The 26365-nt window shown below is 40.5% G+C and overlaps 1 protein-coding gene across 6 annotated transcripts in view; it reads left to right on the forward strand.

The window, feature by feature from the left end:
• Patj (PATJ crumbs cell polarity complex component) overlaps positions 1 to 26365 on the forward strand; it is a 304043-nt gene that overhangs the window by 68128 nt on the left and 209550 nt on the right. For all 6 annotated transcript variants that reach the window (XM_048351444.1, XM_048351442.1, XM_048351445.1 and 3 more), the window contains 3 exons: positions 4433 to 4564; positions 21135 to 21344; positions 25863 to 25979. In XM_048351444.1, coding sequence (XP_048207401.1) covers positions 4433 to 4564; positions 21135 to 21344; positions 25863 to 25979 — 459 coding nt within the window. The remainder of the gene's footprint in view (positions 1 to 4432; positions 4565 to 21134; positions 21345 to 25862; positions 25980 to 26365) is intronic.

A 26365-nucleotide genomic window follows, 5' to 3' on the forward strand; every position in this document is an offset into this window, starting at 1 on the left:
TACCGTTGCCTGCACTGCTTAAAAAACCTTTGTGGCTGTCCACGGCTCCTATGGTCCACTCTTCTTTGATTTCTGATTTCCCAAACTGCGCAAGAGTCTAGTACTATCTTAGTTCGTAAGTGCTTTAGCTTGTTTTCATGCTGATAATTCTAGAATATTGTCAGTACCTTGTGAGTAGAGGCCATCTCTGAAAATCATTTTCTTTTTTTTTTTTTTTTTTGCCAGTCCTGGGCCTTGGACTCAGGGCCTGAGCACTGTCCCTGGCTTCTTTTTGCTCAAGGCACAACGCCACTTCTGGCCATTTTCTATCTATGTGGTGGAACCCTGGGCTTCATGTATATGAGGCAAGCACTCTTGCCACTAGGCCAGATTCCCAGCCCTGAAAATCATTTTCTATCACATATTGATTTTGCTCTTTAGTGAGCATAAAAGAGAAACTTAGTGCCAGGTTTGGTAACATATACCTGTAATGCCAACATAAGGTAGAGGCAGGAGAACTGCCAGTTGGAGGCCAACCTTACATAGTGAGTTCCAGGTTAGCCTGAGTACATAGTAAGATGCTATCTCAGACTACTCCTTACCCCATAAAAGGACCTAATAAATTTCTAAATATTGATTGACAGTTTTTTTAAATGCCTTATCTTTTGTTTAAAAAATATTTATATATAAAGGTACGGAATTTGTCATTACTTTTGCTCTCTTTTACTGAAGTGAAATGTGGGTGGTGGTTTCCCTCTGAAGATTGATAAAAATGCCTTTAATCGTTGAGGGTATGTAAATCAGCAAGCTAACTTGCTGACCCTGCTCCCATCCATCATACTTTACCACAATGGGTGAATGACAGCTTGAATTACGTCAAAAGTCAGCCTAGTTCCACCCATTAGTTGATTGCTTTCCATTCTATAAATATAAGAGTTATGCAGAATTAATTATATCAAGGTGATATATTTCAGGTTGAAACATAAACTCTTATGTACCTGGGATGCCCTGAAATTTCTGTCAACTTGTGTTTTCTCATTGTATGTGGGTTCTTAAAATCCCGGTTCTCTTTTCCCTTTTTGTCTTTTTCTATTTATTCTGATACCTTCTTATATTCTTCAAGTCTATCTGGCTAGGTGGCTCAGCCAAAATTCTAATACTCATTAATCAGGGAGGGTATTAAATGCCCCAGATTAGGTATTAGCCATTGGGACTGACTTTGTATGACAGGACTGTACTGGGGCTCGAACTCTGAGCTTCATGCTCTTTGTCTTTTCACTCATGGCTGGTGTACTACTGGAGCCACGCCTTCATTTCCAGCTTCTTGCAGGCTAACTGGAGATAAGAGTCTTGTGGACTTTTCCTACTCTGTCTTCAAACTGTGGTCCTCAAGTCTGTCTCCTGAGTAGCTAAGGTTATAGGCATGAGCCACTCGTACCCAGCTAGAACTTTACTCTTTTTTTTTTTTTTTTTTTTTTTGGCCAGTCCTGGGGCTTGGACTCAGGGCCTGAGCACTGTCCCTGGCTTCTTTTTGCTTAAGGCTAGCACTCTGCCACTTGAGCCACAGCGCCACTTCTGTCCATTTTCTGCATATGTGATGCTGGGGAATTGAACCTAGGGCCTCATGTATATGAGGCAGGCACTCTTGCCACTAGGCCATATCCCCAGCCCTAGAACTTTACTCTTTATTGAAGATGTAATTGTTTTCTTTTTAAATATACCACTTCCTCATACCAACCAGAAATAGATAGAGGCTCTTGACTCAGAAGATTCCCACTAATTTCAGATTGTGTAATTCAAGAACTAAGAAATTATTTCTATATTGAGATTCAATACATTGTGGGCTGAAAATTGATCTCCTGTGTCCTACAGCAAGAGTTTGAAATATGCAATAGCCTTAACTTTGAACAATTTTTGTGTCTGTGTGCCTTGCTCTTTCAATTTTGGAGCCTTCTCCCTGCCTACTCGTTTTGATTTTACTTTGTTGGTTTTCCTTTACAGGTCATTCAAAATTATACGTAAGGGATTGATGAGCTATCATTTTATTCACTGAGATAATCTAATGTTTAAAGAAATCTGCTTTTAGAAGTGGCACTGTGGCTCAAATGGTAGACTGCTAGCCTTGAGCACAAAGAGGCTCAGGTCCAGCATCCAGACCCTGAGTTCAAGCCTCATAACCGACAGTGAAAAAAAAAATCTGCTTTGAGCCAAGTGCTGGTGGTTCACACTTGTAATCCTAACTACTCAGGAGGTTGAGATCTGAGGATCCCAGATCAAAGTCAGCCTGTGCAGAAAAATCCATGAGACTGTTATTTCCAATTAGCTAGAAGTGTGGCTCACATGATAGAATGCCAGCCTTGAGTAAAAATAGTTAAGGAAGAGAGTTCTCTTAGCCTGAGTATAATTCCTAAAAGCCCTAGTACCCACAGGAGGAATAAAAAGAAGCCTAGAGGATTTGAGAGTACAGGGAAGAAAATTTTAAAAAATGGCATTTAAAAATTGTTATTTAGGAGGGAGGTGCTGGTTGCTTATGCCTGTAATCCTAGCTACTCAGGAAGCTGAGATTTGAGGACTACAGTTCCAAGCCAATCCAGGCAGGAAAAACCATAAGACTCTTATCTCCAATCAAGACTTGATTATCTCCAATTAATACCAAAACAGCCAGAAGTGGGACTATGGTAGAGTGCTGGCCTTAAGCAAAAAAAGCTCAGGGACTACATCCAGGTCCTGAGTTCAAGTCTTAGAGCTGGCACGCCCCCCACCCCCCCACCCCCTCAATTGTTAATTAAGCTGTGTGTCAGTGGTATATACCTGTAATCCTCCCTACTCAAGAGGCTGAGATCTGAGGATCATGGTTCAAAGCCAGTCAGGAAAGTCCATGAGACACTTATCTCCAATTAACCACTAAAAAGCCCATAGTAGAGCTGTAAAGCCCAGGTAGAGCTCTATCTCGGAGTAACTAAGCTCAGGCCCTGAGTTCAAGCCCTAGGGCAGGTACACACACACAAAAATTGTTATTTAGTCTGTAGTTGTATTAAGAAGGAGTTCTAGGAAATACCAACTCAAAAGTAGATGAGTGAATAATGTACTATTTATTATGTGAGATAGGCAGTGGAGGGCCTGAGTGTGTACTACAGCAAAGTAGAGTATTTATAGCTCCCATCCTAGCCTCATGTCTTGTACTTTGTGAGTTCCCTAGAGCAAAGAAAGAGAGATCATACTGGAGCTCCAGAAAATTTGGAGGAAGATAAAGTAGATAAAAAAAAACCCAACAACAACCAAAGACAATGCTATAAATAGTATTACAATGGAAGGATTTATTTCTGTGTCAGTACTGGGGTTTGATCTCAGGGCCAGTGGTCACTGTTCCTTAACTTTTCTGCTCAAGGTTGGCACTGTACCACTTAAGCTATTGCTCCACTTCTGCCTTTTTGTTAATTGGAGAGTAGAGTTATTTGGGCTTTTCTGCCCTGTCTGGCTTTGAACTACAACCCTTAGATCTCAGCCTTCTGAGTAGCTCGGATGATAGGCATGAACCACGGGTACCTAGCAGAGCAGAAGATTTTAAGCAGCCCATATCCTTCTGCCTTCAGGACTTCCAGGCTGTGTCCTTGAGCCTCTTGGAACTCGTGTGCAATGAGGGACCTGCACTCCCTAAAGGCTGGGAGTCTGCAACACTGGGACCTGGGGCATGAAGTCAGGAAAAGCAATGAAGGACCTGTGTGCAAGGCACACAGGCTGGCCTGTTCCTTTGAAGATCACATTTTCATTGTTTGAAACCAGTGATTTTTTTTTCAAACCTGCATTTAGAATTACATAGTGCCCAAGGATTTGACTTTTTTTTTCTTTTTATATATGTGGTGTTGAGGAATTGAACCTAGGGCTTCATGTATATGAGGCAAGCACTCTTGCCACTAGGCCATATTCCCAGGCCCCCCCCTTTTTTTTCTTTTTAAATTTTAGGTTTTTTTGTAAAGTTTTTGTTGAAAACTGGGAGCCCACAGAGTGGTTTCTCTGTTTCCTGCTCTGGCTGACTCTGTGTTGGCCTCTCTGTCTCATCCTCTCATTACAAATTCAGGTATTGCTATTTGAATATCGTATCTGCTGCTGTGTTGTGTGCTGTTCTCATTTTGACTGAAATTGCGTGTTTTTCCTTTTATGCTTCTAATGGGATGAAGCACTCATTGAAGTATAAGAGGTTAGTGTTACTACTTCCAATGAAAGATGTATGTGACCTTTTTTTAAAAAATGTGTATGCACACCTGTGGTTTTCTGAAATTCTTGTCTTAGATTGCGTGTGCCCCAGTGCATGCCCTTTAAAAAAGATCGGCAAGAAAATCTGTGCATGCCAGAGAGACATCCAGTTTGGAATGCTGCTGGGGGAGTCTTGCTCCATTCATTCTTTTCAGAACAGAAAGCATGTATTTTGAAGTGTTTGTCTTTGTTGTTTCAGGCTGACCCAATCACAAATGTCAATGCTGAAGAAGATGATGATGGAGAATTAGCCCTCTGGTCTCCCGAAGTCAAGATTGTTGAGCTAGTGAAAGATCATAAAGGCTTGGGGTTCAGCATTTTGGATTATCAGGTATAAGGAAGAACCCCTACAGGGGTCTGGTTTGGTTTTGTCTTGTGATTTTTGTTTTCAGAATGATGGGTTTATGCTAACGTTACATGAAAGAGTCCTTGTTTAAAGCATCCATTGGCTCAAGTGAAACTGAATCAGGGCTGTTGGGCCTTCACTTGTTGGCTTTACAGTTAGTGACTCTCTTAGTGAACACCGTGATAGATGATGGAAGGTACTATTATACCCACGATGCTTTTAGAGACTAGTCCTTAATGTACTTCGTGTGTGTGTGCACGTGCGCACGCGCGAAAGCACTTGCCAGTACTGAGATTTGATCTCAGTACCTCATGCTCTTGTTTTTTACTTGTGGCAGGCACTCTACCACTAGAGGCACTCCTCCACTTCCAGCTTTTTGTTTGTTAGTTGGAAATAAGAGCCTCTCAAGATTTGTTTGCCTGCACTGACTTCAAACAACAATCCTCAAATATTAGCCTCCTGAATAGTTAAGATTATAAGTGTGAGCTACTGGCACCCAGCTTGATTAACTTTTTACTTATTACTCTAAAAATTTATATTTCTTATCTTTGATGAACTTAAAAAAGAGTGTTCTCTAGCTTTATTGAGATATTTCACATGCCATAAAATTAACCTACTTAATGTTTTAGAATATTCATGACGAATTTTAGGACATATTCAACATGTCAGCAAGAGATCCTTCACACATTAGTATCCATTCCCAACATCTATTGTGATGTTTTGAGATAGGTTCATGTTAGGTAGTCCAGGCTGGCTGAGAATTCTGCACGTAGCAGAACCTGTTCTTGAAGGGGAAATCCTCCTATCTCAGCTTCCTTCATGCAGAGATTACAAGCATGAGCCACCATATCTGGCCATCTATGTATCCATGTATCCATAGTGTTACTGATAAATTGGGAGGAGGAGGATACAAAAGGTCCCCCTAGGATGTCTATATATGCTTTATCAATGTGTTCATTCTGAAGATTTGGGAAAATAATATCAAGAAAGAGTAGTACCTGGGCTGCAAATGTGACCTAGCAGTAGAGTGTTTGCCTAGCATGCATGAAGCTCGGGGTTCAATTCCTCAGAACAGAAAAGGCCAGAAATGGCTCAAGTGGTAGAGTGCTAGCCTTGAGCAAAAGAAGTTCAGGGACAGTGAGTGCCCAGGACTGGCCAAAAAAAAGAAAAAAAATCACAGTACTTTTAGATTCTGGAAGTTGATATGTTGGTTCATATAATGGTTATACTGAACAAATGACAAGATGAGCTCTTTCCCTCCCCGCTGCAGCCCACTCTGGGAAGTTAATGAATACCCAGAATGACTAAACAATGTCTAGGTGAGCCAGAATTACCTGGAATCAAATGCAAAGAATGAGAATTTGTTAGCCATTTTTGTAATTAGATTTTCACATAGAAAACACATTTCAGATGTGGTCTAGATGTTCAGCTAAGTTTCAATTATCACAGGGATTGTTGGCATTTGCGTTGTTATATAATAAGCATTTATGTCCTAATTATCCTTCCAGATGACATAATTTGCTACTTATTTATTATTGACTTACTTAGCAATGCTAGAGGTCTAACCCAGAGCTTCCTACGTGCTAAGAAGGGCTCAAGTGTTGAGCCACACCCTAGTCTAAGTTTTCTGTTTTGAGTGTTGCATATGTTAAAACAGAGAAAGATTTCAGACTTTAAAAAAATAATAGGGCTGGGGATATGGCCTAGTGGCAAGAGTGCCTGCCTCATTTACATGAGGCCCTGGGTTCGATTCCCCAGCACCACATATACAGAAAATGGCCAGTAGTGGTGCTGTGGCTCAAGTGGCAGAGTGCTAGCCTTGAGCAAAAAGAAGCCAGGGACAGTGCTCAGGCCTTGAGTCCAAGCCCCAGGACTGGCAAAAAAAAAAAAAAGAATAAAACTTTAGTCAAGGATAGAAAAACTTAGTCCTTAGCAGTTTAACTATTAAGTGATAAAACCTTCCCTCTTATCAGTTCTGAGCTTTATACTTTAAAAAAAAATCTACAGTCAATTTTGGTAGTACTGGGATTTGAACTCGGGATCTCAAGCTCACTAGGCAGGTGCCGCAATACTTTTTTTCAGTATGGTCTCACATATTGTCCTGAACTGGCAGCAGACTGTGATGTCTCCCCTGTAGCTGAGGTTATAGGTGTGCACCAGTTCACCTGTTGGCTGAGATGGGGTCTTACTAACATATTTTCTAGACCAGCTTAAAACTACAGTCCTCTGGATTGCTGCCTCCTGTGTTATAGTCAGTTTTAATGTGGATTTTTTTTCTTCATTGCATAGGTATGCATTCTAACTTGCTCTTTAGGATTTTATTTTTAAAAGTCTGGAGTTTTCTTTTTTTCCTCATCTTCCTTCTAGTCCTTTATGCACATGCCAACATTCAATTCTGCTAAACTGTGCATAGTCAATCTTGCTTCAATAAAGTACCATGTGCTCCTTTGCCTTTGTATTTCTCCAAGAGAAATGGTGGAAACGTACTCCATTTCCTAAATGCTATTTTGATTCAGGTGAAAGGACTCAGTGGAGCTACACATGGCAAGAAGAAAACATTCCTAAGATGGATATTTTTAAAAATCTTCAGCACACTCAACAGTGCAATTCTATACCATTAATTAGTGCTCTATAAAATTCTTTCCTATGCTGACATTTAGCTGACAGGTGGTCACAACTTGAAATTTGGTTTGGGGGTAGGTTAATTAAGTGATTATACCATGTATTGTGTAATTAGGCAATAAATTCTGAAGTTCAAAAATGTGTTGGTTTTTTTTTTGCAAGGCTAAGCAAAGGTTCAGCAAAAGTCACAAAAGGCCACACTCCTGGCTATTAATGCATTCAGAGCATCCTCTGTGGATTTATTAGGTGACTGAGTAGGGCCAAGGCAGATTCCTGTCTGCCAAGCTCAGCATATTTAGAATAAGGAGTTCTGTGGTGGAGTGCTTCCCTAGCATGTTCAGGGACCTGGGTTCGATTCCCAGCCCTGCAGTATAAAAAAGCTGTCAATTATGTCTGAATTCCAGCAACTTCATATATAAATAAAATAACTTAGGCTTTAAAAACATAAAGAAAAGGTACTATGAAAACATTTCAGCCATAGGAAGAAAGCACTAGAGAGGAAGAGTAGGTGTATGGAACCTACATTAGCAGGCAATGAAGACATTGGATTTTTTAAGCCAGGGGCCGGTAGCTCATACCTATTATCCTAGCTACTCAGATCTGAGGATCCCAGTTCAAAGCTAGCTTGGGCAGAAAAACCCTTGACATTCTTATCTGCAGTTAACCAGCAAAAAAACTGGAAGTGAGGTGTAGCTCACCAAGTCTTGAGAAGCAGTCTTGTGGTTTATTGCCCTGAAGTTTGCCTGTGACATACATGAGGCTGAACTTGGGGAGAATGTGGGTGTGCAGATACAGGATGCTGAGCTGGATTGTGGAATGATGGCTTGGCAGCTGTTTAGGCAGGCTGCAAGTTGAGATGTGGAGCTGAGTGGAGCAGAGCAGTAAGCTCTTCTCCCTGAAAAAAAAAAATGCTTGATCTGATACAGAGTTCTAGAAGTCAGTCACATGACCAAAGAATAAAGCATGGGCATTCATTTCCATGGAAGGCATTGGAAACAAGATGGGAACATGGGGAAAGGATAGAAAACAACAGAGCGGGCAGCACATAAAATGCAGGCTATATGTGTTCCTACAAAATCCTGCCCTGTGTGTATGTGTCCTGTTACAGAATTTACTGGCATCTTTGTAACTTTGAGCCCTGTAGGACTGGGCTGTGGAAAACAATACTGTGTGTAACTTGTCAAGAACATGAATATGATAGTTTGGCTATTTATTCCTAAGCAACAAAGCTCTTCAGAAATTTGGCTATAAGTTGTTTGTTTTGTTATGGGGCTTCAACTCAAGGCCTAGGTGCTGTCCCTGAGCTTTTTTGCTTTTTTGCACAAGGATAGCACTTTTACCACTTTGAACCATAGCTCTACTTCCAGTTTTTGGCTGGTTACTTGGAAATAAGAATCTCAGATTTTCCTACTTGGACTAGCTTTGAACTGCAGTCCTCAGAGATCTCAGCCTCCTGAGTAGCTAGAATGACAGGCATGAGCCACCAGCATGTGGCATGATTTCTTTTTAGGTCCTATTTGTGCTTCCTATATTTTACCTGAGTTATATTTGTTTTACTTCTCTAGTACTTACTTGTAATGCCTTTCTTGGGTTATTATCTCTGTGGAATATTATTATTTACAGTAGTAATAATACCAGTAATAGGAAAAGACACAATAATGATAAATAATGTTCGTTAAGTGTTTATTATGTGTTAGGCCCTGTTCTCATTGCTTTCCATCTGTTGGTACATGTCCTCATGAGGCCCATATGAAGTAGACACTATTTTTATTCATTCACTCATTTATTTAATCATTCATTTATGTGCTGATACTGGGACTTGAACTCATGGCTTCATGCTATGTGTACTTGAACCATACCTCTACTTCAGGCTTTTGCTGGCTAATTAGAAATTAGTCTTTAGGATTGATCTTCCTGAGCTGGCTTCAAACCATAGTCCTCATATATCAGCCTCCTGAGTAGCTAGGGTTATAGGTATAAGCCACTGGTGCCTGGCTATAGGCACTATTCTTATCCTCATTTTAGAAGTGTGAAAACAGATGCAAAGAAATTAAGTCACTAATATAAGTTCATACTAGTTGCATATGATAGAAGGTGTATTTGGACTCAAGCAGTGGAGCCCCATATTGCTATATTACTCCTTTCTTTATGAGTAATCCTTCCATGTGCGTTTTATTATAGAACATCCCTATATGGAATTTATTACAAGAGATGGCCCTGTTTTTCCAGCTTGGGAAAGTTTCATATCTTACAGGCTAAGCTGCTAAGTAATATTCTCATTTTTAGTGTTTATGTGAAAGTTTAGTAAGTATTAAAAATTAATTAGTATAGTGTGATCAGATGCATTGTGTAAGAGCTAGTACTTACTTATTGCTTTAGAAGAAAATAATTGCAAATTTAAGAATCCTAAACTAGTGTAATTTGTTGTAGATTAATGCTCAATAATGAAGCAATTATTAGGTAGTTTGAGGAGTCGGTAGTTCCTTAAATTTCTACCAGAAACATTGAAAAACTTTTAAACTATGTGGATTTTTACCTTCAGTTGACCTTATAAATTAAACATGGCAAGTGGATATTTTCTGGTGTTTTGATTTATGTTGAACTTTGAATAACCCCACATGATTATAATTCACTAGAAATGTTTGACATTAGCCAATTTTTGAACATTAGCCATGATATTGCCAACCTTGGTACTTTTGAATTGCAGTGATTTAGAAGGTAAAATTTATTAACCAATAATTCTCTTTCCTCCTACATTTTTGTTCTTCATTTCTTTCCCTCATGTACAGACTCAGCTTTTGCCAAAACAGGTATTTTTGCAAGATTTTGCATTTGTCTCAGACACTGAAGGAGGTAAAAAGAGAAAGCACGATAGCATAGTTATTGAGAAATGACTAGCATATAAATACTGTTAGTGATGCTTTAAAGTTGTTTGAAAGCCTAAAGGCAAATGAGGATTCATTTAAAATAAGTAGTGAAGCTGAGTGCTAATGGCTCAAACTTCTAATGCTAGCTACTCAAGAGGCTGAGATCTGATGATTAGGGTTCAAAGCCAGCCCAGCAAGAAAGTAAAGTCTGTGACACTCTAACCTCTAATTAACCACCAAATAAAGACAGAAGTGGTGCTGTGGCTCAAATGGTAGAGAGCTAGCCTTGAGCAAAAACCTCAGGGACAACACCCAGGTCCTGAGTTCAAGCCCTATGATGGGGCACAAAAAGAAAAAGTTCTATGAAGGCATTGTGTCATTTCTCTTTTTAGGCAAGCACTCTGCCACTTGAGGCAAACCTCTAGCTCCTTTTGGAGGTTGGATGATAAGGGTACACTACTGCACCCAGGCACTGTACTTGAGCTTTGTCTGGGACATTTGGCATGCACCACAACATCCAGCCATTCGTTGAGATGGACTCTTTTGAACTTTTCTACCTGGGTTGGTCTTGAACCATGATCCTCTGATTGTTACTTCCTAAGTACATAGGGTTACACATTTGAGCCTGTAATCTGCCTGGCTTGCTAATGATATTTAGAAGTTGGTAATACATATATAAAAGTTCAAAGGTACATAAAAGCACCTAATGACAAATTTACCTTCTTTTGTTTAGAAAAAATAAAAATGGTTTTTGTACCCATCTCTCCACCCAGAAATACTTTAAACATGCATAGTTAGATAAGCAGTGGTTTGTTGTTGTTTTGTTTTTGTTGTTTTTTTTTGGCCAGTCCTGGGCCTTGGACTCAGGGCCTGAGCACCATCCCTGGCTTCTTCCTGCTCAAGGCTAGCACTCTGCCACCTGAGCCACAGCGCCCCTTCTGGCCGTTTTCCATATATGTGGTGCTGGGGAATCGAACCAAGAGCTTCATGTGTAGGAGGCAAGCACTCTTGCCACTAGGCCATATTCCCAGCCCTTGTTGTTGTTTTGTAATGTTTTAGTTTTTGACACATAAATACACACTTTAACCACTTTGCTTTTATTCTCTGCTATCTCTTCTTTCATTTCAGTATTTATAGAGCTACTTGGTTCTTTTAATAGCTGCATCATATTTTATTGCTGATGTACAATAATGTGTTTAATCGGCCTCCTGTACCCAATTGGTATATATTTTAAATGAGGCTATAGTGGATCTTTGTCATATATTTTTGTAAAACAGTGGCAATAAATCTGGTGATAAATTTCTAGAAGTGGAATTACTGATCAGAAAAGCATATATCTTACAAATTTTAGTACATTTTACTGAATTTCTTGATTGTAACTGTGAGACACATATTTAGATCACTTAAAATGGATGCTTTCTTATGTTGTCATTCAGATAATTCTCTTGGAAAAAATAGAGTAAGCAAGTGTGTAATTCATGAATTTACTAATGGTTTTCCATGATATGGACAGATTAAGTGATACCAATATGTAACTGTCAACTTCACCTTTATATATGCAGTAATTAATTTAGTGGGCTATGTAGCTAAGAGGTTATAAAATATTTATATTCACATTTTGATATTATGTCCAGAAGTCTATTCTTATTTCTTCCACCACTTTTAATGTTATATTTCAGGAAATTGAGCTTTGGGAAGGCGGAAGTAGGACTTAATTTTTGTCAAGACTGGAGATTTTGAGTAAATATTGCTATCCATTGGCAAGGGTCAGTAGCTTATAGAAGTCCAGTGAGTTTATATTCATCTCAACTGATGAGTGAATGGACAGAACCCAGAATGCAGAATTTGATTGATTGTGACATAATTTTACTACACAGCTGTACATAGAACAGTCACCTTAAAAAGTCAAGCATAAAACATATTTTCCTGGAATAGAATAAACAGGGTAATCATATATTGCAAGTTAGTTTCCTTTTAGAAATCTTACAATGTGGCCTTTAGTATTTGGTTCTTTTTGTAGACACATTTGTTTATTTGGGGGCCAGTACTGGGGCTTGAGATCAGGGCCTCACACTACTGATTAGTTTTGTTTCACTCAAGGTCTGGTGCACTGCCCCTTGAGCCGCAGTTCCGCTTCTGGCTTTTTGGTAGTTAATTGGCGATCAGAGTATAATGGGTTTTCCTGCCCCAGCTGGCTTCAAACTGTGATTCTCAGATGTCAGCCTCCTGATGAGCGAGGATTTTAGGCATGAGTCACCGGCACTGTTTGTAGGCTTTTAAAAAAGAACTCAGTGGGTCTGTTACACCCAGTAAGCAAAGTGCAGTGAACTTGTACTTAACAGTAGTGTTCATGTCCTTGTATATCTATTATGTAGCTTGCCACTGCACAACCACACAGCCGCACTGTAAGGTCATTTTTGCTTAACAGGACCTAGGAGAGCTGATAAAGACTACACTTTGCCTATTCCTGACACCTATCCACATTTATTTTTATTAACATCAAAGTCTTGTAAGCTCCGGTGCCAACTGGGCTGAAGATTTCTTTTCACAGAGGATTTGCTTGCTTTCCTGCTATGGGAACGTTCTGTATCTTTTAAATCATTTTAAGCTGCTTCATTTGGAAAATAATTCTTAGTGGTGTGTTCATAGAGTGGATTGATTGTGGCTACTGGGGAAATTCTCTCTGGGCTTAAATATTGCTTTTCAAGCCTGCAAAGTGGGTGAATGAAGGGAGCCCATGCCTGGTGCGTGGACTTTGTCAGGTGTTTGGGATGGCGGCTGACTTCCAAAGACCTCCGTGCAGCAAGACGAAAGGCATCAGGAGACCCGAGGCCGCTTAATAAGAGATCAAAGAGGCTGTGTGTATATCAGCTTGAAATCCAGATAGTACAGATCAAAAGCTTGCCTTGGCGAGGCCGCTGCAAGGGCATGAAGTTAGCAGGAGGCCTCACAGATCTGAAGTCAGGCTTGGTGCTGAACTTTGTGGGAATTTCATGCCTTTGCAATATGAATTTGGCAAAAATTCTTATTGTATCCAATGGGGGAAAAACAGAACAGTGGGTAGGCAACTAGTGCTTGTCAGCTGAATGATACTTTCTCATAGGGTTTCTTTATTTTAAATCTTTTCCTTTTACTTCCCTTCCCATTTCCCTTTCCCTTCCTTTTCTCTTTGCTTTTCTTTTCCCTTTTCCTCTGTGTGTGTTCATTTGTGCATCTGTGTGTACATGTGTGTGGAAGCATGCCAGTACTGGGGCTTGAACTCAGGGCCTTAAGTCTTTTTAATTTTTAATTGATTGATTGATTGTCAGAGTAATATACAGAGGGTTACAGTTTCATACATATGGCAGTGAGTATGTTTCTTATCAAACTTGTTATCTCCTCCCTCATTTTTTCCCATCCCCCACCCCTACCCCAATTCCCTCCCTGGGCCTTAGTCTTTTTGTTCAAAGCTCATACTCTCCCTCTTGAGCCTCACCTCCACTTCCAGTTTTTTTTCCATTGGAGATAAGTGTCTCGCAGACTTTTGTGCTCAGGAATAGCTTTGAGCTGTGGTCTCTTGAATTTGCGTGGGTTGGTTTCAAATGGCAATACTTAGCTCTCAGCTTCCTAAGTAGCTAGGATTACAGGCATGAGCCACTGGCACCTAGCAAACTTGTTAGTTTTTTCTTTTTTTTTTTCAGTTTGCTATAATATTAATCTCTAAAATAAAAATCATATTACTATTATAAAGTTATGAAGTCTAAGTAAAATGACACATAAATGCCTATATTATTCTCTACACAAAATAATTTTTATACTGAAAAAATGATGATAGGTAACATTTTAAAATACAGGCTCGGCACAGGTATGATATATCTTGTCATTTATTCTCCTCAAAAGACGTTTTTGTTCATTTAATACAAGCTGGTATAGAGACTAGATTGGTGAGAAAATATGCTCCCTTTATAGATGTTACATTTGATGTATGCTCATTGAGAATTTCCTATGCCAGTTATAGCATAGGTCTGGGAGATCTCCAGTGAACAAAGTCCTTGTTTTTGTGGATAGCCTTTAAATTCAATTAGCAGGAGAGAGCAGTTACATAAGGTTAAGTTATAATAAAGCAAACAGGACTGGGTCTCACTCTGTGCCGTCCATTATGGCTGCAGCAGCGATAGGAATAAGAATCTAACAATACTATTTCTCAGACGCTAGAGGCCTCACAAGGAATTGAGGACTGCTGTGTGGACAGGCAGCAAGTGACCTTCCAGAAACAGCAGTGACTCGAATTGATGTTACTGCTGATTTTATTTCTTACTCTTCAGTAACTAATTCTCAATTTCTAAATTTTATTCCTTTAGTGAAAAATTCATTGAGAAGCCTTATGTTCTAATTATGTCTGTCTGTCTGTCTACCCACCCACCCACCCACCCACCTACCTACCTATCTACCTATCTATCTATTTTAGTGCTCATCCTGGAGCTTGAACTCATAGCTTGGGCACTATCCCTGAACTTTAGTGCTCAAGGCTAGTTCTGCACCACTTTGAGCCACAGCTCCACTTCTGTCTTTTGGTAGTTAATTGAGGACAAGAGCCTCAGGAACTTTTCTGCCCGGGCCTGCTTTAAACTGTGATCCTCAGATGTCAGCCTCCTGAGTAGCTAGGATTACAGGTGTGAGCCACTAGTGCCTGACATGTTCTAATTATTGATTTAGACATGGCAGTATGTTAACAGACATCAACATTTATGTTCTGCTTCCTGTGTTGTTGTTGAGGCACTTTATCTGATTTCATCTTTCATACAGTTGGGGGATTGGTTCTGTGCTTATCCTCATGCCTGGAGGAGGAAACTAGTACTGAGAGGTTAAGCATTTGCTCACAACCCCCTAGTTAGGTTTAGGACATGGTAGAGCTGAGCTCCAGAGGGCCAAAGGATGGACCCTAATTGTACCTTAACTGAAGATGGTGGATATTTCTGGTTATTTGTCTTTCTGGGGAGACATACTTAATGCAGTTCTAAAGATTTGCTTCTTGTTAGCTTCCCCCCTTCCTTTCTTTTTCTTGTGGTACCAGGGTTTGCATGGCCTCATGCTTGATAGGCAGCCACTATACCAGTTGAGCCATTTTCTAGCCTTTGCTTTTTATTATCCTTGAAGTGTATAATCCTTTACTTTCAATCTTTCCACCTGGACAGAGCTCTGCAGAGATGTAGTGATTTTATGCTGCCAGAATATAAACTGTGAATGCTGTGTCTGGAGTTTCCTGGGAGATTGGACTCTTTGGGCTTTTCCTCTGTAATCTAAAGTTATCAAACTTTATTCTGCACATCATGTGCTATATATCATGGATTATTAGTTGATCTGTAAATGATGTAACAAAACCCCCAAGACTACTGTTTGGGGGTCTTTGGGGGGGAGGAAGCAATACTGGGGATTGAACTATGGGCCTTGTGCTTTCCTTTAGCTTTTTTGCTAAAACTGGGCACTATATCATTTGAGCCACATCTCTACTTCTGGCTTTTTTGTGGTTAACTGGACAATCTCATGGGCTTTTCTACCCAGGCTGGCTTTGAACTGTGATCCTCAGATCTCAGCCTCCAGAGTAGGTAGGATTACAGGCATGAGCCACTCATGCCCAGCTCAAAATAGATTTTTAAAGTATTAAGATATACAGAATAAAATGATATGTGAGCTTAAAATTATAGGCTTCTCTTCTATTGCATTTTTAATTGCCTCATGTGTTGTGCTTTTTGTACTACACAGGGACTATTGAGTTCTATGTGTGATGTGTGGAGAAACCTATTTTTCCTACCCAGTGGAAGCAATAACACAAGGAAGGAGAGGCCCTATCAGTACCCTCTACTTTGAGTGCACTGAATTGTATTCTGTGTGCACATTCTTTGAATATCATGATGGTGTTGTAATTGGTGTGATTAGTGCAATGCTTTACTCTATTATAAAGCAAGTTAATGGGTTTAGAATCTAGTTAAGAATTTGCTTGTTATTCATTAGAATTTATTACATTCACTATAAATTTATTTGTTGTTCCTAAAAGTAACTGCTTAGCTTATTGATCAAATCAGAAGAAGCTCTTTTGAAATATTTAATTACAGGCACTATCTTAAACCGGCACTAGTCAAGTGTTTTTCAAATTCAGCAAATAGCCCCTAACATGTTTTTGTTGATCTCTGAAAACAGTAACAATGGAGGAAAAAGATGGCTTTAGGTTTGTTTAAAAAGAGTTAGGTGTTGGTGTCTCATGCCTGTAATGTTAGCTACTCAGGAGGCTGCGAGCTGAGGATTGTGGTTTGGACTAATCTGGGCAGTAAAGTATAAGAGACTTTTTTCTGTGAACTGGCAAAAAAGCTGAAAGTGGAAGAGGTATGGCTCAAGTGGTAGAGCAGAAGTTTTAAGCAAAAAGGCCAGAGAGCTTGAGGCCCTAAGTTTACCCCAAGTCCTGGCACCTTAAGAAAGAAAAGAGAGAAAGTGAAGGAGAAAGGGAGGGAGGAAGGGAGGGAGGGAGGGAGGCAGGCAGGCAGGCAGGCAGGCAGGCAGGCAGGCAGGCAGGCAGTAAGGCAGTAGTCATGGGCTGAAGCTTTGAGCCTGATTTTGTTGTAAATGTGCCATGACCTCAGTTCACTGGCTGGTAGGTCATTTCTTTCCATTTGTGGAGCACTTTCTGTATCAGAGTTGATTGACATGGCTTTGCCATATCTGCCTGGGATAATTTCCTTGTTGGTGAAGCGCTTTGTGCCACAGCTGCAGAGCAGGTATGCTGGTGCATTGAGCTACTAAACCACATGGCATGAAGCTTCGATGCTTTACAAGTAAGACATAGGAATTAACCATATTTCTTCTCACATGCTGACTTGGGCCAACTTCTTATCTTCATATAGTCAGTTGATAATAAGTGCCAAATATATCAAAGGTAAAGGATTTGTAGACAGATTTTTGTATGAAGTAGACTGGGGTCTCTCTCTTGTCCATTCTGCTGGGTAGTCTCTGTTCCGTGCTTTTCCAGTGACTTTATCTGCATTGCTTGCTTGCATTTCTTGTCTTACATGTTGGAGCAGTCATGGTTAAAACTCTGCACATGTAGTTGATGTGTGTGGTTGAGAGAACCCACATTTTAGTGGCATCACTGTCCTGCCACAAGCAACGCCCTTGCACTCTGACTGAGTTTATGGGAAATCTGTTCTCTCTTTGATCTCTGGGAACAGACACAAATATTCATTTTATAGACACTTCAGAAACTTTGAATTGCATCCATTTGGGCATAATGATTGTCACATGTTTGCATCTGTTCATATAAAGGTGTCCTTGTGCTCACCAAATGGATGGACTCTCCAGAAAGTAGTATAAATTAAAATTGGCAAAGAAGCCCATGATATACTTTCACCTTCTAGGCTCTGAAACCTAGGTCTTTAGGATTTAAAGCACACAGTTTAGACAGAGAGGTGATGTGTGTTGGAATTCTTTCACCCTATATTCATTTAGCAAAAATGTATTGGGAAGCAGAGAGGTAGTGTTGCTTGGTGGATGGAATTTAACTCGCTGGTCTAAATCCTAGCTCTGGTAGTAACCAACCATGTGTTTTGGTTGTTTAATTTTCTTTTTTCTCTCCTCTTCTGTCTTCTGGTGTGGTATATGATTAAGGTTTCTTGATCCTTATTGATTAGAGAAGTTTGATAATAATATTTTGATTAGCTGTAGAGAGCATCTTTCACAAGTTGCAAATTCTTCCCTAAGAAGCAAACATGGGATACTGCTAGAGCTTTTGGATACAGAGGGAAAAAGTTCCTTGGGAAGAGATGGATGCGTAAGGTATGTCTCACATTCTGTGATTGGGCTTTAGTGCCCTCTATTGGCAATGTAGTGTAAAGCAATGTTTGAATCTTTAACACAATGTTAATGTTTCTTACCAAAAGGAGAAAAATGAGAGATTTTCAGCTTGTGATAACAGGTGATCTAATAGGAAAAGGACTTTAAAGATTCACTTGCAGAGACTCAAGTTTGGGCAGGGAGTCTTGAGAAATATCTTCATGACATTTTGTTCCGTACACCATGCCTGCAATACATTGGATTGTATTTTCAGAAAATGGACCTTTCTAACAAGAAGCAGCTGATTCAGGTTAGTGTTAGAGCATTGCGCATGCAGCAAGGCCTCCAGAATAGCAGCCATCCGGGTAGGATGTAGGAGGTGCTATTTTCCCTAAGGCAGCCTCTACCGGTGATGGTCAGGAGAGAAAATGCCCTGCTCATATAGGACTTGGTACAGCTGTGTGAGAAATCTCAGTCAGAAAGGTCATCATAGGAAATGCAATCGCCATTATAAATAATGGAGCCTCTTCAGAGATGCATGAAATATTTTTTTTCTTTCCTTTAGATGACAAAGAAGCTGTCTTGGGTTCTCTCCCCCAGGAAAAGGGATGGTATATTAGCTTTAACATTTAGAGTAATTAGGAGTCTAGAACTAAATAAATTTTAATAAGCAAATATGCCTATATATAGTTTGAGGCCCATAAAACACCATGCTTTGTGTAAATAGTTCTCACCGAGACTTTTCTATAGTAAATAAAATCTGTTCATCTCTCTAGAGTAGATCTAGTTCCATTATTTCCTGGTGAATCATCTTAATCCTAGAGTTCTGTTGTTTCTAATGATCATTTCAGTTGAAAATGTACATTTTCAAGTGTATTTTGAAAAGTATAGGTAACTATACTTCAGTGTATATTGGGTACAGTTTGGAAATGTATTCATCTATTTGGGTTTAAAATAGTATATTTTAATTCAGTGTTCTGTGAAACTGGAGATTGCTCACAGCTAGCACAAGCAAATCATTTATTTGCCTTTGGTATATTATAGTGTTGCAATTTTTCTCTGAGAAACTTTGGTAATTATTCATACAAAGTAATGCTAGTTCCTTTCCATGTGTTTCATGAGAGGAGTGAGCTATAATGTAGTTTGCCTTCCTCCCCAATAAAAAAGCCTTTCATCAAAAACTGACATCCTAAATGAAGGACATAATTGTACAGCTTATTTATTAGTGTGTCAGACTTAAAATGTAATGGTTTCATATTTCAGCATGGAAAGTGTGTTGTGATTCATGGTTACTGGTGACAGAATAGACAGCTCTTTTATATTCCTGCGCTGATTGCCCGCTGATATACCAACTGACTTTCAGTCCCTTCTCTTCTCTTCCTAGGCAATAGCTCCCTCTACTTGAAAATATTGGTGTAATTATACTTTAACACTGCATATTTTATTAGTGAGTTTCCTGGACTTTTTGCCTTTAATTCTCTCCATAAATGTATGGAATTAAATATTAGAGCATATAAGAAAATGACTGAGGAAAATGACTTAGGGGAGAAAGGCAAAGTTAGTTAAAGGAAGAAAGGCTGTTTGAAGGTTGGTTTTTTTTTTTTTTTTTTGGTCAGTCAGGCTTGGACTCAGGGCCTGAGCACTGTCCCTGGCTTCTTTTTGCTCAAGGCTAGCACTCTGCCACTTGAGCCACAGCGCCACTTCTGGCCATTTTCTGTATATGTGGTGCTGGGGAATCAAACCCAGGGCATATGAGGCAGGCACTCTTGCCACTAGGCCATATCCCCAGCCCCTGAAGGTTTTTTTTTTCTTCCCTCTCAAAGAAGTAGCTATGTAGTATTTGTTGGCTTCAATATGATATACTTTGTTACAATTGTATGCACAACTTTGAAAGTGTGCTATGATGTCTGGAACACAAGAGATACAGAACACTGGATCAGAAAAAAAACATCAAAACCCAGGCATGATGGTACATGCCTAGAAACCTAGCACTTGAGAGGCTGAGACAGGAGGATCATGAGTTTGAGACTAGCCTGAGCTAATAGTGAAACCTTGTCTTCAAAAAGAAAAGATATCCAGGCACTGGTGGCTCACGCCTGTAGTTCTAGCTACTCAGGAGGCTAAGATATGAGGATCAGGGTTCAAAACCAGCCTGGGCAGGAAAGTCCATGAGACTCTTACCTCCAATTAACTACCAGAAAACCAGAAGTGGCACTGTGGCTCGAAGTGGTAGAGTATAAGCCTTGAGCTGAAGAGCTGAGGGACAATGCCCAGGCCCAGAGTTCCACTCCCCCCTCAAAAAAAAAAAAAAAAGAGAGAGAAGCTGGATGCTGTTGGCTCATGCCTGTAATATTAGCTACTCAGGAGGCTGAGAGCTGAGGATTGGAGCTCAAAGCCAGCCTGGGCAGGAAAGACCATGAAACTCTAATCTTCAATTAATCACAGAAAACCTGAAGTGGAGCTGTGGCTCAAAGTGGTAGACTGCTAGCCTTGATCAAAGAGAAGGAAGGAAGGAAGGAAGGAAGGAAGGAAGGAAGGAAGGAAGGAAGGAAGGAAGGAAGGAAGGAAGGAAGGAAGGAAGGGAGGAAGGGAGGGATGAGAGTGGAGGGAGATAAAGTGATGGGGAGAGAGAGGGAAGGGAAAGGGCAGCTAACAGAAGTTGGCAGTTCAAGTTTTCTGGTTTCTTAGAAAGGGCTTAATAGAAGCTAACTGCTAAGATTTGCCTTTGTGGAGCAGTATGTGCATGACTTAACAATAGGAGCAACATAGGCAAACCCCTCCCCTTTCTAAGATTGAGTTTTAATGATAGTTTGACTCTGTGTGTGTGTGTGTGTGTGCACACGCGCGTGCGCGTGCTTGCTTCCTCCCCATCCCTCCACCAATTGGGGCTTGAACCCAGGGCCTCATACTTTCACTTAGCTTTTATGCTCAAGGCTGGTTTTCTACCTACCACTTGAGCTACACTTCTCCTTCCCAGCTGTTCCCAGACCCCTTGTAATCCAACAATATGTCAGTCACCAGAAGTTTAACAGACACAATTACCTGCATCGAGCACTCAGACATGCAAGTGTTAAGGTTCTGTCCCCATGTTGATTCAAGCTACTGTTTGTGTGGTCCCACAGTGCTATTTTATTTCATGTTGCCTTGAGCATGTCTTTAAAATGCAGATCACAGGAAGCAAATAGCAACACGTTTTCTAAAGCATAGGTTGTCCTGAGCCTGCACATTTCCAGGAGCTGACTCACAGAACTTTGTATTATTCATAGGATCCTCTAGACCCCACCAGATCCGTGATCGTAATCCGCTCCCTGGTAGCAGATGGCGTAGCGGAAAGAAGTGGAGAACTCTTACCTGGTGACCGCCTCGTCTCCGTCAACCAGTTCTGTTTAGACAACACCACGCTTGCTGATGCGGTGGAAGTATTGAAGGCCGTGCCCCCTGGCACTGTGTACCTTGGCATCTGCAAGCCTTTGGCGGTAAGTGCTGGATCTTGTTACCTACCCTAGGAAGTGATCATCGTGCAGATTGTTAAGAAAGTGGATTTTTGAAGACAAATGCACCTGGCCTTGAATTCCTGTTTGACCTTCAGCATCTTTTGTTTTGTTTTTTCTTCTTGTGCCAATATTATTGGGGCTTGAACTCAGCGCCTCTTGCCCTTGCTTACCCTTTCACTCAATACTGGTGCTCTGCCATTAGAGTCATACCTTCAACTTCTGACTCTTGCTGGTTAATTGGAGATAAGAGTCTCTTGGATTTGTCTGCTTGGACTGGCTTAGAACCGCGATTCTCAGATCTCAGCCACCTAAGCGGGGCAACTAGGATTACAGGTGTGAGCCACCAGCACCTGACTATTATTCTTAATGTAATTTAGTTGCAGCATTAGAAACAATGTTTGCCTGGTAGGGTTTGAGGATTAAAGAGGATTGTATTGGATAGGTGCACAGCACACCATTAGACTCATGGATCCTCTGCTCCTGCCTTTACTCCTGTTTTCATCCTGCTTTATATTCCTGCCTTGGCTGGCTTTGAAGGCAATCCTCAGATCTCAGCCTCCTGAGTAACTAGGATTTCAGGCATGAGCCACCGGCGCCCAGCTAAAATAAGTGTTTCTACAATATGATCTTTCACTCAAGAAGGATGTTAAGATGGCACCATATGTTGAAATCCAGTTAATCGTGTCTTTTTAACCATATGGCAATGAGAATTAATGCTTTTCTACTATCATTAATGTACCTAGCAGCCCTGAGCACCTAAAAAGACTCTCATATAGTAAAGCCATGTGGATGTTGTTTTCTTGTGTTGTACTATCAGCTGACATTCCCGATGCACAGTCACCTTACAGTCCTGTTGCTATGAAGATATTTCATGCAAGAAATACTCCATCATTTTCAGCTGGTTTGAAAATATTGCCAAATGCTTACTCTGTGTCCATCAGGATTTTAAGCCTATCAACATAAAAGCAATTTTAAGGGTAGTCTCCTGTTCTTCCAAATTGTCCAGTGAAGGTACAGAGCATTGAGTTCATCTCCACGGTCATGTAACTAACTAGTCAGGGGTAGAGATGACACATGAAGATACATCATGTAGGTAAGGTGGTTAAAATGAAGCCCCCCCCCACCCCCCATAGCCTTCAGAGATTCTGATGTAGTCATTCTGATGTGCTGTTCAGGAAGGGTCCTTTTCAGTTGGTCACAAACAATTGTTATGTAAGATTTTGAACTTTGAGGAACATTTTATAAAGGTGGGCTCATGACTGTAATCAAGCTTCCCAGGAGGCTGAGACCCGAGGATTGTGACTTAAAGCCAGCCTTGGGAGAAAAGTCTTTGCAACCTCTTCAGCAAAAAAATGGGAAGTGGAAGTGTGACTCAAATGTTACAGTACCACCCCTGAGTAAAATATCTATAGGAGAGCCAAGAGACCTTGAGTTCAAGCCACAGTGCTGGTACAAAGTAACAAAACCAACCAAAAACCCCACCACCCAAGCCACCAACCCTCCCCCATCCAAACCACCAACCCACCAAATAAACAAAAAGAAACACTGTATAAGCATTTAACCAGAAGGTATACCATGTTTCTTCCATAAACTTACTTCTTTTCATTCCTGAAAAGAATGGACAAGAAAGAAACAAGGATTGAGGTTTTTCTTTACTCTAAAGTTGTGTTGTATGAATTTTGTTAACGTGCTGCATGACTGACATCTTATGAATGCGTAGTTAGTTAGATGGGTGGATACAGACAGTCATTTTCATACGTAGAAGTAGAAGCATGTATTACATAGAGCCATTTACACTTGAAAAATCTCCATGTGGCCTTCTTGTGTTAACTTTCTAAAATTGGTGGTTCTGGGACTGAATGCTTGTGCATCAGCAGATATTCAATCACGAGGCCACACTTCCAATTCTAGTACCCCATTCTTTTGTTCTTCCTCTGTTGAACCTAATAAAATGCCTGTGTATTAGATCAATCTCTGACATGTGGAATCCTTCCAAATGAAGTCTAGCACCTTGCTAATCATGTGCTTGGTGTGCTATGTATTTGGTGTAAGTACTGTTATAGTCAACAGATGGTACTGTGAGGTGCTTGGTTTGGTTTTCAGATAAATCAAGGAGGGGAAAATGATTCATATTTTATAGGGTCTCAACTTAGTATTCTAGAATGTAGCAGGCACTTGGTATGGATTTCCCCCCCCCCCCCCCCGGTGGTTTACTTGGTGGGTTCTTGTGGTGGCATGGGAAAATCCCAGACCATTTGTATCCTGTAGGACTTGGCCTTGAAGCAGATTTCAGAAGCCTGTGGCAGCATAAAGAAATGGGGCTCAGCACCAACAGGGTGTGAATTTCTTTTTCTTTCTTTCTTTTTTTTTTTTTTTTTTGCCAGTCCTGGGCCTTGGACTCAGGACCTGAGCACTGTCCCTGGCTTCCTTTTGCTCAAGGCTAGCACTCTGCCACTTGAGCCACAGCGCCACTTCTGGCCGTTTTCTGTATATGTGGTGCTGGGGAATCGAACCCAGGGCCTCATGTATACGAGGCAAGCTCTCTTGCCACTAGGCCATATCCCCAGCCCCTAGGGTGTGAATTTCTGTGGTGTCTCCGGTGGAGAGAGAGCTGTGGAGCCCTCATACCTGGGACATTGCTCTGAGAGCCTTCTGGAATGTTTTGTGGGGAGAAACTCTGCCTTGGTTTTTCTCCCTCCATGAGTTCAAGGTTCCTTACGTGCAGGAGGCCAGTGAAGAGATTGAGAGAAAGGCCAACTTTTTAAACTATTCAGTAGTTTCTTTATGTGAGAAAAGCTGTCTTTTCTGTCAGCGTGTGTGGCTTAAAAGCTTCTGCTTTGGCCTGGTGGCTTGGCTCTTACTCAGGGAAAAGAGGAACTGCTGGGCTAAGGAAGGATTTTGAAATGTAAGATTTTGTTTCTTTTCTAGATGCACTTGACAGGCCATGGACTTTTTAAGAAATTGTGGGAGGTGCAGATATATTTTAAGATTACTTGTATGCTGTTGATCTTATGTCAAAAGTCACCTTATACAAATACATTTTACCCAAGTCAAGCTAGCCAGTCATGAGCAGATTGTGAACCTGAGCACAGCCATCTGAGCAGAGGGGTGGGGCCTGCTACATGAGGGATAAATGGTAATTGAGGATGGGGACAGGAGTGGGGGAGAGTAGCCTGACTGCTTGCTACATTTTTGGCTGTTGGTACACCTTCTAGAAGCAGAAGTAAATTTTGCCTCGTTGACACAATTCTTTTTGTGTTTATCATTGTGACTCCAGTGGTTCTGGGAGAGCATATTTATAACATTTAACATCTGGGTTCCTGTAGCAGAACTCCTCAGGAGCTGTAAATAGTGGTGCCGAGAACCAGGCAAGGATCCTCCCTGAGATTTCTGACTCTATCCTTTTTTTAATGGTACAATTGGGGGAAGGATGTGAATGAAGTGACCCAAAACCCAGTTGTGATGGAACAACTGTGAATATATATAACATTTTATGATTTTTATCATTCAGATAATGTATTTGATCTTACCCTAGAATGTGACTTGTCTTCCCTTTTGTACAAATTTACCTCAAATATACCAGAGCCTAAATAAAACACATGAAGCCACTTTAAGTACTACAGTCTTCAGTGCCCGGGTGGTAGGGTTGGCAAAGCTCCTGAGCAGGACAGGGGGGGTTTTGCTTAGTTTTGTGGTTAGTGTGGCTGTGTTTCTGGAGCCAGGCATGTAGCCATCCCCTTGCTGCTCTGTAAGGGGAGGGTATTGTGCTCATGGAGAAGACAAGCTCTGGAGAAAACATCCAGGTTCAGATTCTCAAGATGGAACTGACTAGTTACATTACATACACCAGGCAAAGTGCTGTGTCTGTTTTCTTACTAGTGACATAGCATTAATAAGAAAACTTATTTTGTTAATCCATTAAAATACTTACGCCTGTGCCTGGTAGTTATATACACAAAGTCTAATCTTGGGTAAGTGATTTTGCTTAAGGAAAACATTTAAAGTTTGAGAAGATCTGACTGAGGTATGGCTTTAAAAAAATTATACAAGGACATTACATTCTATGGGAACAATTTGTATAAATTTTGTTACATACTTACACTTAAGGTCTCTCAGCTGGGTGCTGGTGCTTGACACTTATAATCCTAGCTACTCAGGAGGCTGAGATCTGAGGATCACAATTCAAAGTCAGCCTGGGCAGAAAAGTTTGTGACTTGTATCTCTAATTAATCACCCCAAAGTTGGAAATGGAGCTGTGGCTCAAAGTGGTTGAGAGCTAGCCTTGAGCAAAAGAGCTCAGGGACAGTACCCAGGCTTCTGAGTTCAAGCTCCAAGATTGGCACAGAAAGAAACTTAAGATCTCTCTCTTTCCCCCCACTACTGCTCTTTGGCATGTATCAATTTGTATCTAATGTAAAAAGACCTGTGAAATCTTCACACCATCATTATCATCAATGTCAAATTATTTTTTTTTACCATAAAAATGGTTTGTGTTTTTAGGAAGATGAGAAAGAAGAACATTGTTACATTTTACATCCAAACAATAATGAAGAAGAGGCTGAACTTTCAGGAGGAATTCATGATATAAATTCATCTTTAATACTTGAAGCACCTAAGGTATTTAAGAACTTTATTTCTGATTTGAATGATTTGCTGTGAACTGCAAAGGAGTCAGAACAAGCTTCTGACTCCCTTGGCTAAAATTTTTAGATGAAAATTAAAACCTCCTTCACTTTCACCTCTCACCACCCCCACCTTATACCTTTCCTTTGAAGACAGGGTCTAGCTATGTAGTTCAAAGTGGCCTTGAACTTGCTCTGTAACCCAGGGTACCCCCAGTTGGATTCATGGTTCTCCTTCCCACTGGCATGATAGGCACACACTAAACCACAGAACAAATATGTCTTATTTTGTTCCACTAACATAGTCTTTAAATTTGGGAAGACAAAATGTGTTGTTGGAAATAGGAATACATTTGAAATAGGGTAGAAAATAGAACTAAA

The sequence above is a fragment of the Perognathus longimembris genome, chromosome 7 (assembly GCF_023159225.1).
Source record: "Perognathus longimembris pacificus isolate PPM17 chromosome 7, ASM2315922v1, whole genome shotgun sequence".
In the NCBI taxonomy this organism is placed as follows: Eukaryota; Metazoa; Chordata; class Mammalia; order Rodentia; family Heteromyidae; genus Perognathus; species Perognathus longimembris.